General features: G+C 40.7%; 1 protein-coding gene across 1 annotated transcript in view; it reads left to right on the top strand.

Annotated features, from left to right (window-relative positions):
- RAD23B (RAD23 homolog B, nucleotide excision repair protein) overlaps positions 1-12,721 on the top strand; it is a 296,312-nt gene that overhangs the window by 84,136 nt on the left and 199,455 nt on the right. The window contains exon 3 of the mRNA XM_053702609.1: positions 3,067-3,146. Coding sequence (XP_053558584.1) covers positions 3,067-3,146 — 80 coding nt within the window. The remainder of the gene's footprint in view (positions 1-3,066; positions 3,147-12,721) is intronic.

The following is a 12,721-nucleotide window of genomic DNA, read 5'->3' as shown; positions in this document are numbered from 1 at the left end:
ATGCCAGCCTATAAAAAAGGTATGAATATTCAAATGAAATTGGTAAAAGCAGATGTGGGTCCTAGAGTCAAAACTAGCTCCCGATATATTACCTAAAAAATAAGGGCTGTTATCCCTGTCAAGGGTGCTCATGTTGTAGTAACATGACCAAAGGTATTTTATCACCCCCACACCGGTAAAAAAATATTCCATCAAAGGTTTTTTTTACCTGTTTAACTAAATTTATAATTTATATGATCAAATGCCCATGTGGAGGTGTTTATATAGGTGAGTCCACTAGATCTGCTAAAGGATTATAGAACATAAAAGTAATATTTGTACTGGTAATTTAAAAGCCCCACTAGCTAATCATTTTCTGAAATCTGGTCATTCAATTAGCCTACTTAAATTTCAAATTATTGACCATATTGAAGTAGCATGCAGAGGGTGGGGGTATAGGGAGCTTCATCTTAAGCAGAGAGAATCCTTCTAGATTTTTGAATTAGGGTCCCTTGAGCCTAAAGGTCTAAATAAAGATTGGGACTTGTGTGTGTGTGTTTTAGTCCCATTCCTAGGCAATAGTTATTAACTTGATGTATGAGTTGATCGGGCAATTTAGGGTGATTCTTTCCTTCAAGTTAGAGTATTTATTCTGCTTATTCTATTAAGAATGACTTTGTACTTAATATTTTGAAAAATTATGTAACATTGTATAATATGCTGTTGTATAGGTCATGAATGAGTTAACATACAAAATGATCATTAGCGCCACATAGTGGTATGTCAGTATATAAGTCGGTAATGTTTGTTTGGCATGGCATGATTAAGGGATAGCCTACCGAAACGTTGCCGTATTTTCTGTATGTAACTTTTCAATAAAAGTTAGTTGCCGTCACTCCCATTGCTTGTATTGATACTGTTTGGGGCCCTGGGTAGTGACCCTGGAGTGACGTGCATTAACTCTTCTGAGTGCTGGGATTTTCTCCTGTGGTTGTGCTAATAAAAAGGTTGTCAGGAATTAAAAAATAAATAAAAATACATACAGTACTGTGCAAAAGTCTTAGGCCACCATTAGAATTGTTTTAGCAAATTTTTAATGACCATCCATATTTCTTTCTTTCATGTAATTGGTAAGAGTCCATGGAGCTAGTGACGTATGGGATATACATTCCTACCAGGAGGGGCAAAGTATATAAGTCAGTAATGTTTGTTTGGCATGGCAAGATTAAGGGATAGCCTCTCGAAACGTTGCCGTATTTTTGTCTATGTAACTTTTCAATAAGTTAGTTGCTGTCACTCCCATTGCTTGTTTTGAACCTTTATTAGCGCCAACACTAAAAAAAAAAAAAAAAAAAAAAACCCAGCTGTTAATTAAGTTGCAATTTTCATCACAAGGGTTAAGAGCCAGCTAGAAAAAGAAAAGATTCTACCCCCCCCCCCCCCAAGAACAGGAAATTCAGGGTGTATAAATAAGTCGGGGTCAGGACTCACTTTTTTATTTTTTTTATTTTACTCTTCAGCAGTTACATCAGCTAAAATTTGAGTGGATGTTCCAAGGGGTGGGGGGGGGGGGGGGGTAGACAAAATGAGAAGTGATATACAACAATTGGAGGATTGGACAAATGACTGTGATCTAAGGTTTAACACGGCAAAGTGTAAAATAATGCATTTTAGGGAAGAAAAATCCAAATGTTAATTACAGGCTCGATGACACTTTACTGACTGTTACAGATGAGGAACAGGACTTGGGAATTATTATTTCAGATGATTTAAAACCTTAGTAAACAATGTAGTAATGCAGCGAGTAAGGCTAGCAGAATGCTTGGATGTATTGGTAGAGGTATTTGCAGCAGAAATAGTAAGGTTCTTATGCCACTTTATAGATCATTCGTTGGGCCTCATCTTGAGTATTGTGTGCAGTTCTGGAGGCCATAACTTCAAAAGGATATAGTTAACTTGAATCTGTGTAAAGGAGGGCTACCAAAATGGTACATGGTCTAACAAATAAAACTTACCAGGTTAGGCTCAATGACCTAAATATGTATAGCTTAGAGGAGAGAAGGGAAAGAGGTGATATGATAGCAACTTTCAAGTACGTTAAAGGGCTTGGTAAAACTGAGGCTGTGGGTATTTTACATAAAATGGAAAATTCAAGAACAAGGGGTCATGATCTCAAGCTGAAGGGTAGTAGATTCAGGAGTAATTTGAGGAAGCACTTCTTTACATAAAGAGTGATTGATTTATGGAATAAACTTCCTCAAGAGGTAGTAGCGACAAACACTGTGGGGGACTTTTAAAAATGCATAGGGCAAGCATAAGGCTATCCTACAAACTAGATAAGTTTATACTGTTAGGTAATATCGGGCAGACTTGCTGGGCCTATGGCTCTTATCTGCCGTCAATATCTATGTTTCTATGTTTCTTCCACTCTGCTCCACATTTCTGTGCTCTCATCAGAGTATATAGCGGGTACAATTTGGGGGCATTGGGTTTTAACTTCCCCTTTTCCATCCTCAGCCATGACTCTTGAGTAGACGGCATATAGTACAATTAGCATACAGGAAATCTCTGTCATATGGTGTGTGTGTGTGCTTGAGGGGAGGGCTGATGCACTGCTGAGCAGGTCTAAATATATGCATACTCTGGGCTGCTTGGCCAGCAAACAAGTTCCATTAACAACCTGTCCCCTGTGTCATTGGTTAAGAGGCTCTGCAGGAAGTATTAAGAGGGTAATTTTTATTTTTTTATTTCTATTTACCAACTGCGATTCTTCGAAAGGATTAACTCGCTCCAGGCAGACTTTTAGGTGTGGCTAACAGCCAGTAGTGGGGGTGTCCATGGGTGTGTTGGGGAATCTTCACTAAAGTGCTGGTGCCTAATGTTAAGGTCTAGTGGTTCCCTAGTGCTTGGGTTTATCAAGCCATGCTATACAGCATTGTATAGCTGGAATTTTGCTAAATTCAGTTCTTTTTTGTCTTCTGTTTCTATAGTATCATATTTTGGTGACCTGTAAAGGAACATGAGGATGAATGATGGATGGATGACTGATGAAGAATTTATTTTATTTCTTTGTTTTAATCCCAACAGGTAAAATCCTCAATGATGACACAGCTCTCAAGGAGTATAAAATTGACGAGAAGAACTTTGTTGTGGTTATGGTGACAAAAGTGAGTTACTACATGTTTGTCCTTTCCTAATGTAATTTTTTCTAATCTATGCCATGTTTGGAGACACAAAGTGAATCAACATGTACTCAAACCAACTCTGAAGGAAATACTTTCAGTGAGTAGCTGTAGGGACTGACTAATGTATTGGTTTGGTGGATGTATTTTACTTCCACATAAGTAATCTCTCTCCTCCCCCCCCCCGAAAAAAAGGGTCCATTATTCTCCATAACATATTGGATATCTTTCCCACCACTTGGAGGAGGTCAAGAACACGTATTTGAGCTTAAAATCCATCACATCTCTCTTAGTTTTGTTCTAGGCTTTGTAGGGGTTGGTTGAGAATAGAGGTTATTCCAGCTACTTGCTTATGGATTACAAATTTGGAACTCAGACCAATGTGAAACCCAGAGTCCCTAGGGAATATAATTTACAAAGAAGACAGAAAAGATTCTACACAGCAGCTGAACGATGCAGGTTATTAAAGCATTGTATTCCCATGATTGCCAGGGGATGTAATCGGGTGTTTTTTTTTTTTTTTTTTTTAAATGTCAGTCTGCATTTTATATATTGTACATGTTATGCATTTGAAATATTATTTGCAGTTATGTAACTCATTCAGGTTCTTTACATTATTATGATATACAAATCAATAAGAGCTGTTTATTAATTTTTACATAGGCAGAACTTTTTTCTCTGTAGATATGCAAAACATATGTCCTACGCTATTACTGTACAAAATACTATAGTGTATATACCCCTCTAGGTATATACCTTTCATGCATTGTACGCTGCATGTTTAATTCCAAATACAGTCCTGAAGGATTTATCTGTATTTTAATACAGCAGTAGAGATCTTTTTAGAGATGAGATCTATTGGTATCTTTTATACCTGTGTTGTGTAATTTATATGCACAAAGGTTCTTTCATGCCAGATACTAAACAGTGGTCATGAATATTTCACTATCAGTAGAGATCCTTTAGAGATACGATCCATTGGTATCTCTTTTATACCATTGTGTGAGTGATTTATATGTATGCACATACGTTTATCATGCAGACACTGAGCCTTATTAATATTTTTGACTATGCACATTATTTAGTTTGAATATATACGCAGTCTTTGCTTATTCTGGACATGGATTTACAAGTATCTAATGTGTACCTGTTGGTCTATACTGTATGTGCTGATCCTTTAGTCCGTAAGGCCACTTGAGATTTTTGCTTTTATTATTTGGATAGAGCATGCAATTTTAAGCAACCTTCTAATTTTTTCCTATTATCAATTTTTCTTTCTTTTGGTATTTTTATTTGAAAAAGCCGGAATCAAAACTTAGGAGCCGGCCCATTTTTTGCTCAGCACCATGGATAGCGCTTGCTGATTGGTGGCTACATTTTAGCCACCAATCAGCAAGCTGTACCCAGGAGCTGAACCTAAAATGGGCCGGCTCCTAAGCTTTCATTCCTGCTTTTCAAATAAGGATTCCAAGAGAGCAATTGGAGTAAAATAGAAAGTTGCTTAAAATTGCATGCTCTATCCAAATCATGAAAGAAAAAAATTTGGGTTTAGTATCCCTTTAAAGGGACAGTCAAGTATAAATTAAACTTTCATTATTCAGATAGGACTTTTAATTTTAATTGACTTTCCAATTTACTTTTATCATCAAATTTGCTTTTTCTCCAACATAGGTGTGTCCGGTCCACGGCGTCATCCTTACTTGTGGGATATTCTCTTCCCCAACAGGAAATGGCAAAGAGCCCAGCAAAGCTGGTCACATGATCCCTCCTAGGCTCCGCCTACCCCAGTCATTCTCTTTGCCGTTGTACAGGCAACATCTCCACGGAGATGGCTTAGAGTTTTTTAGTGTTTAACTGTAGTTTTTATTATTCAATCAAGAGTTTGTTATTTTAAAATAGTGCTGGTATGTACTATTTACTCAGAAACAGAAAAGAGAGGAAGATTTCTGTTTGTATGAGGAAAATGATTTTAGCACCGTAACTAAAATCCATGGCTGTTCCACACAGGACTGTTGAGAGCAATTAACTTCAGTTGGGGGAACAGTGTGCAGTCTCTTACTGCTTGAGGTATGACACATTCTAACAAGACGATGTAATGCTGGAAGCTGTCATTTTCCCTATGGGATCCGGTAAGCCATGTTTATTAAGATAGTAAATAAGGGCTTCACAAGGGCTTATTAAGACTGTAGACTTTTTCTGGGCTAAATCGATTCATTATTAACACATATTTAGCCTTGAGGAATCATTTATTCTGGGTATTTTGATATGATTATATCGGCAGGCACTGTTTTTGACACCTTATTCTTTAGGGGCTTTCCCTAATCATAGTCAGAGCCTCATTTTCGCGCCGGTATGGCGCACTTGTTTTTGAGGACAGCATGGCATGCAGCTGCATGTGTGTGGAGCTCTGATACATAGAAAAGTCTTTCTGAAGGCATCATTTGGTATCGTATTCCCCTTTGGGCTTGGTTGGGTCTCAGCAAAGCAGATTCCAGGGACTGTAAAGGGGTTAAATATAAAAACGGCTCCGGTTCCGTTATTTTAAGGGTTAAAGCTTCCAAATTTGGTGTGCAATACTTTTAAGGCTTTAAGACACTGTGGTGAAATTTTGGTGAGAAATTTCAGATTCAGGAAACATTTCTCAACAAGCTGAACCTGATGTGATTAATTTTAAATTTAAGTTGGAACATCTCCGCGCTCTGCTTAAGGAGGTATTATCCAATTTGGATGATTGTGATTATCTGGTCATTCCAGAACCACTATGTAAAATGGAAAAGTTCTTAGAGGCCCCGGGGCCCCCCGAAGCTTTTCCTATATCCAAGCGGGTGGCGTACATTGTTAGTAAAGAATGGGACAGGCCCGGTATACCTTTAGTACCTCCCCCCATATTTATAAAATTGTTTTCCTATAGTCGACCCCAGAAAGGACTGATGGCAGACAGTCCCCAAGGTCGAGGGGGCGGTTTCTACTCTACACAAGCGCGCCACTATACCCATAGAAGATAGTTGTGCTTTCCAAGATCCTATGGATAAAAAATTAGAAGGTCTGCTAAAGATGTTTGTTCAGCAAGGTTCCCTTCTACAACCAATTGCATGCATTGTCCCTGTCACTGCAGCCGCATGTTTCTAGTTTGATGAGCTAGGAAAGGCGATTATTAGTAATTCTTCTTCTTATGAGGAGATTATGGACAGAATTCGTGCTCTTAAATTGGCTAATTCTTTCACCCTAGACGCCACCTTGCAATTGGCTAGGTTAGCGGCGAAAAAATTCTGGGTTTGCTATTGTGGCGCAGAGCGCTTTGGTTAAAATCTTGGGCAGCGGATGCGTCTTCCAAGAACAAATTGCTTGACATTCCTTTCAAGGGGAAAACACTCTTTGGCCCTGACTTGAAAGAGATTATCTCTGATATCACTGGGGGCAAGGGCCACGCCCTTCCTCAGGATAGGTCTTTTCAAGACCAAAAATAAACCTAAGTTTCGTCCCTTTCGCAGAAACGGATCAGCCCCAAGGGCTACGTCCTCTAAGCAGGAAGGTAATACTTCTCAAGCCAATCCAGCCTGGAGACCTATGCAAGGCTGGAACAAAGGAAAGCAGGCCAGGAAACCTGCCACTGCTACCAAGACAGCATGAAATGCGGGCCCCCGATCCGGGACCGGATCTGGTGGGGGGCAGACTCTCTCTCTTCGCTCAGGCTGGGGCAAGAGATGTTCTGGATCCTTGGGCGCTAGAAATAGTCTCCCAAGGTTATTCTCTGGAGTTCAAGGGGCTTCCTCCAAGGGGGAGGTTCCACAGGTCTCAGTTGTCTTCAGACCACAAGACCTGCTAAAAATGGGAGTGATTCATCCTGTTCCATTAGGAGAACAAGGGATGGGGTTCTACTCCAATCTGTTCATAGTTCCCAAAAAAGAGGGAACGTTCAGACCAATCTTAGATCTCAAGATCTTGAACAAGTTTCTCAAGGTTCCATCGTTCAAGATGGAAACCATTCGAACACTTCTTCCTTCCATCCAGGAAGGTCAATTCATGACCAAGGTGGATTTCAAGGATGCGTATCTACATATTCCTATCCACAAGGAACATCATCGGTTCCTAAGGTTTGCATTCCTGGACAAGCATTTCCAGTTCGTGGCGTTTTCTTTCGGATTAGCCACTGCTCCTAGGATTTTCTCATAGGTACTAGGGTCCCTTCTGGCGGTGCTAAGACCAAGGGGCATTGCTGTAGTACCTTACTTGGACGACATTCTGATTCGAGCGTCGTCCCTTCCTCAAGTAAAGGCTCACACGGACATTGTCCTGGCCTTTCTCAGATCTCACGGATGGAAAGTGAACGTGGAAAAGAGTTCTCTATCTCCGTCAACGAGGGTTCCCTTCTTGGGAACTATAATAGACTCCTTAGAAATGAGGATTTTTCTGACAGAAGCCAGAAAAACAAAACTTCTAGACTCTTGTCGGATACTTCATTCCGTTCCTCTTCCTTCCATAGCGCAGTGCATGGAAGTGATAGGTTTGATGGTAGCGGCAATGGACATAGTTCCTTTTGTGCGCATTCATCTAAGACCATTACAACTGTTCATGCTCAGTCAGTGGAATGGGGACTATTCAGACTTGTCTCCGAGGATACAAGTAAATCAGAGGACCAGAGACTCATTCCGTTGGTGGCTGTCCCTGGACAACCTGTCACAAGGGATGACCTTCCGCAGACCAGAGTGGGTCATTGTCACGACCGACGCCAGTCTGATGGGCTGGGGCGCGGTCTGGGGATCCCTGAAAGCTCAGGGTCTTTGGTCTCGGGTAGTATCTCTTCTACCGATAAATATTCTGGAACTGAGAGCGATATTCAATGCTCTCAAAGCTTGGCCTCAGCTAGCGAGGGCCAAGTTCATACATCAACCATCAGGGGGGAACAAGGAGTTCCCTAGCGATGGAAGAAGTGACCAAAATCATTCTATGGGCGGAGTCTCACTCCTGCCACCTGTCTGCTATCCACATCCCAGGAGTGGAAAATTGGGAAGCGGATTTTCTGAGTCGTCAGACATTGCATCCGGGGGAGTGGGAACTCCATCCGGAAATCTTTGCCCAAGTCACTCAACCGTGGGGCATTCCAGACATGGATCTGATGGCCTCTCGTCAGAACTTCAGAGTTCCTTACTACGGGTACAGATCCAGGGATCCCAAGGCGGCTCTAGTGGATGCACTAGTAGCACCTTGGACCTTCAGACTAGCTTATGTGTTCCCGCCGTTTCCTCTCATCCCCAGGCTGGTAGCCAGGATCAATCAGGAGAGGGCGTCGGTGATTTTGATAGCTCCTGCGTGGCCACGCAGGACTTGGTATGCAGATCTGGTGAATATGTCATCGGCTCCACCATGGAAGCTACCTTTGAGACGAGACCTTCTTGTTCTAGGTCCGTTCGACCCACTCCAGCTGACTGCTTGGAGATTGAACGCTTGATCTTATCAAAGCGAGGGTTCTCAGATTCTGTTATTAATACTCTTGTTCAGGCCTGAAAGCCTGTAACCAGAAAAATTACCACATAATTTGGTATATCTGTTGGTGTGAATCTGCAGGATTCCCTTGGGACAAGGTTAAGATTCCTAAGAGTCTATCCTTCCTTCGAGAAGGATTGGAAAAAGGATTATCTGCAAGTTCCTTGATGGGACAGATTTCTGCCTTGTCTGTGTTACTTCACAAAAAGCTGGCAGCTGTGCCAGATGTTCTAGCCTTTGTTCAGGCTCTGGTTAGAATCAAGCCTGTTTACAAAATTTTGACTCCTCCTTGGAGTCTCAACCTAGTTCTTTCAGTTCTTCAGGGGGTTCCGTTTGAACCCTTACATTCCGTTGATATTAAGTTATTATCTTGGAAAGTTTTGTTTTTGGTTGCAATTTCTTCTGCTAGAAGAGTTTCAGACTTATCTGCTCTGCAGTGTTCTTCTCCTTATCTGGTGTTCCATGCAGATAATGTGGTTTTGCGTACTAAACCTGGTTTTCTTCCAAAAGTTGTTTCTAACAAAAACATTAACCAGGAGATAGTTGTGCCTTCTTTGTGTCCTAATCCAGTTTCAAAGAAGGAACGTTTGTTGCACAACTTGGATGTAGTTCGTGCTCTCAAATTTTACTTAGCAGCTACTAAGGATTTCAGACAAACTTTGTCTTTGTTTGTTGTTTATTCTGGTAAACGGAGAGGTCAAAAAGCAACTTCTACCTCTCTCTCCTTCTGGATTAAAAGCATTATCCGATTGGCTTATGAGACTGCCGGACGGCAGCCTCCTGAAAGAATCACAGCTCACTCCACTAGGGCTGTGGCTTCCACATGGGCCTTCAAGAACGAGGCTTCTGTTGATCAGATATGTAAGGCAGCGACTTGGTCTTCACTGCACACTTTTTCTAAATTTTACAAATTTGATTCTTTTGCTTCTTCTGAGGCTATTTTTGGGAGAAAGGTTTTGCAAGCCGTGGTGCCTTCCATTTAGGTGACCTGATTTGCTCCCTCCCTTCATCCGTGTCCTAAAGCTTTGGTATTGGTTCCCACAAGTAAGGATGACGCCGTGGACCGGACACACCTATGTTGGAGAAAACAGAATTTATGTTTACCTGATAAATTACTTTCTCCAACGGTGTGTCCGGTCCACGGCCCGCCCTGGTTTTTTTAATCAGGTCTGATAATTTATTTTCTTTAACTACAGTCACCACGGTAACATATGGTTTCTCCTATGCAAATATTCCTCCTTAACGTCGGTCGAATGACTGGGGTAGGCGGAGCCTAGGAGGGATCATGTGACCAGCTTTGCTGGGCTCTTTGCCATTTCCTGTTGGGGAAGAGAATATCCCACAAGTAAGGATGACGCCGTGGACCGGACACACCGTTGGAGAAAGTAATTTATCAGGTAAACATAAATTCTGTTTTTCTCTTGGTATTCTTAGTTCAAACTAAACATAGGTAGGCTCATATGCTAATTTCTAAGCCTTTGAGGGCTGCCTCTTATCACATTCATTTTAAATCTCTTTTCAACACAAAGAGACAAAGTACACGTGGGCCATATAGATGACACTGTGTTCAGGCACAGAACGTTATTTAAGATCTAGCACAATACAATGCTAAATTTAAGACAATAGATAATACACAGTCACAGTCATGTGATCAGGGGGCTGGAAGAAGGTTCCTAGATACAAGGTAATCACAAAGGTAAAAAGTACATTAATATAACTGTGTTGGTTATGCAAAACTGGGGAATGAGTAATAAAGGGATTATCCATCTTTTAAAACAATAACCATTCTATAGTTGACTGTCCCTTTAAGTAGGTACATGTATACTGCATCAAATGCTTTGTCATGTACAGATTTATTAAATTTTATATTAATTTATGTATAAGTTTCTAAATTTTGGTATCCATCCGGAAAAATAGTTTGGATATCTGAACTGATTCTTTGTCCTTCAAGAGATTGAGTGTTTTTGTTCTCTTTGAAGCAAAAATACTCCATATTGACCAACAATCCCATCTAAATGTTGCCAATTATCCTTTATAAAAAGGATTTGGAGGATTGGGTAATATTTTAATCCCAGTACCTGTGTAATCTCAGGGTGAAGTTGTGTGTGTTTTTGTTTTTACCCCAAACTGTATATTGTCTAAAGGGATTTACAGTCCTGTCCTGGATTTAACATCCCTAAACATATTGGTCAGTGTTCTGACTTGTATAATTGAAACATTCCTCACTGTTTTTTTTTCTCCTTAATTCAAAGGTCAGTTTATGGCTATTATAGACCGCAAAGATTCTTATCTGCACATTCCGATACACAGAGTTTGCAGATATACAAACCTCAGGAACTGAAAGTAATCCCTGCCAGTTTGCCACTCTATGTTGGATACAATCTTGCCGGTGATCAGAACCGGATATTTCAGTTGCTCCTTATTTATCTGATATACTTGTGCAGTCTTATTTACTGTCAATAGCTATTGCTCATACTCGCAAGCTTTTCTCTTCTTTCAAGACAATGGTTGCAATATCAACGTACCTAAAGCTCCTTATATCCTGCTATAAGGGTAGCATTTACACCAGTGCTTGACAAATTTGTTTAAAAATTAGGATCTAGTAAGGATATTTAGGAGCCAGACATACTTTTAGGAGCCAGGCAGTGTTATTTGTATATAAATATATGGAGAACGGCCCATAAAGTTAGGAGCCAAGAGTAGAATTCTAGGAGCCAGTGGCTCCCTGGCTCCTGGGTTTGTAGAGCCCTGATTTACACGAGTCATATTAGACTCAATTCTTATGCATCTATAGTTTCCTGACAGAACTTCGCAATATTGATTCAGAGGTTCTCTCTTCCTACAATGAGCTACTTTCCTTTGGTAGCTCAATACATGGAGGTGGTGGGTCTTATGGTAGCTGCTTCAGTCAGTTTATTTTGCCCCATTTTCACTTGAGACCCCTTATGACTGCTACCTCAGTGGTCAAATAATTATCTACATTTGGCGGCACACAGATTGCTTTTGGATTTCTCCATCAGGCAGTCTTTTTCTTGAGGACACAAAGTCTGTCTTTATCCCTTGGGACATCCTTTCTTAGTCACGCTTGGTATATTGTGCCAACGGACGCTGGTCTCTCAGGCTGGGGTTCTTGAAGAGTGCAATGAGTTTGGTATTCTCTAGAGCAGTGCTTTCCAAACGGTGTCGGGACACACTAGTGTGTCGGCAAGAGTGTGTTGGTGTGTCCCTGCTTCAGCACAATTTTATTTAAATTTTTTTTTTTTTTTGGGTTTCTGACTTTCCGCCTGCCTGCTACGCATATCACATGGTTGACACGTGATTGATACCTTGTGGGTCACAGATCATCTTAACCAATTGGCGCAGCTCAGTGGGAACTGAAACTATTCCTATTGGCGGCTTTGGCAGCACATTGGCTCCTGACTGCATGTGTAGTCTCCTTAATTGGCTTGTGACTGCATGTGTAGTCTCCTTAATTGGCTTGTGACTGCATGTGTAGTCAGTGAGTGGGACAGCAGTGTGTTTGCAGCATGGGCAGTAGTCAATCGGACTCACCAAGCTCTGAGGGCAGCAGCTTAAACGCTGAGCTGAAGTCAGAAGTCAAAGTGTTTTTTTTTTTTTTGCAACTAGCTCCCAGTAGTGCATTGCTGCTCCTGCTCTTGATATATGGATAGGAAGTGGAAGCTTAAAAATGCTTGATGATGAAATGTGAGTGTTTCTATCTAATATTCCACCAAATATTCAGAAATTGTGTTCATCCCATCAACCTCATACATCCCATTAAAATAGTAAGTAGCTATTGTGTTATTAAACTTTTAATTCTTGCACATACTTACATACTGTTACTTGTAAATTTCATTATTATATAATTTATGTATGTGTCTGTATCTCTTAAAACAAGTTAGTTTAACCTCCTTTTTGCTAGTACAACTGATTTAATTACTGTGTCGTGAAATGATGTAGGTCTAAAAAGTGTGTCACCAACATGAAAAGTTTGGAAAGCTCTGCTCTAGAGACAAGGTTTCCAACTAACATTATGGAATTTTGGGCCCCTATTGAAGGAGGAATAGTTTATCCGT

This window comes from Bombina bombina, chromosome 2 (assembly GCF_027579735.1).
Source record: "Bombina bombina isolate aBomBom1 chromosome 2, aBomBom1.pri, whole genome shotgun sequence".
In the NCBI taxonomy this organism is placed as follows: Eukaryota; Metazoa; Chordata; class Amphibia; order Anura; family Bombinatoridae; genus Bombina; species Bombina bombina.
This window is presented reverse-complemented; position numbering and strand designations above follow the sequence as displayed.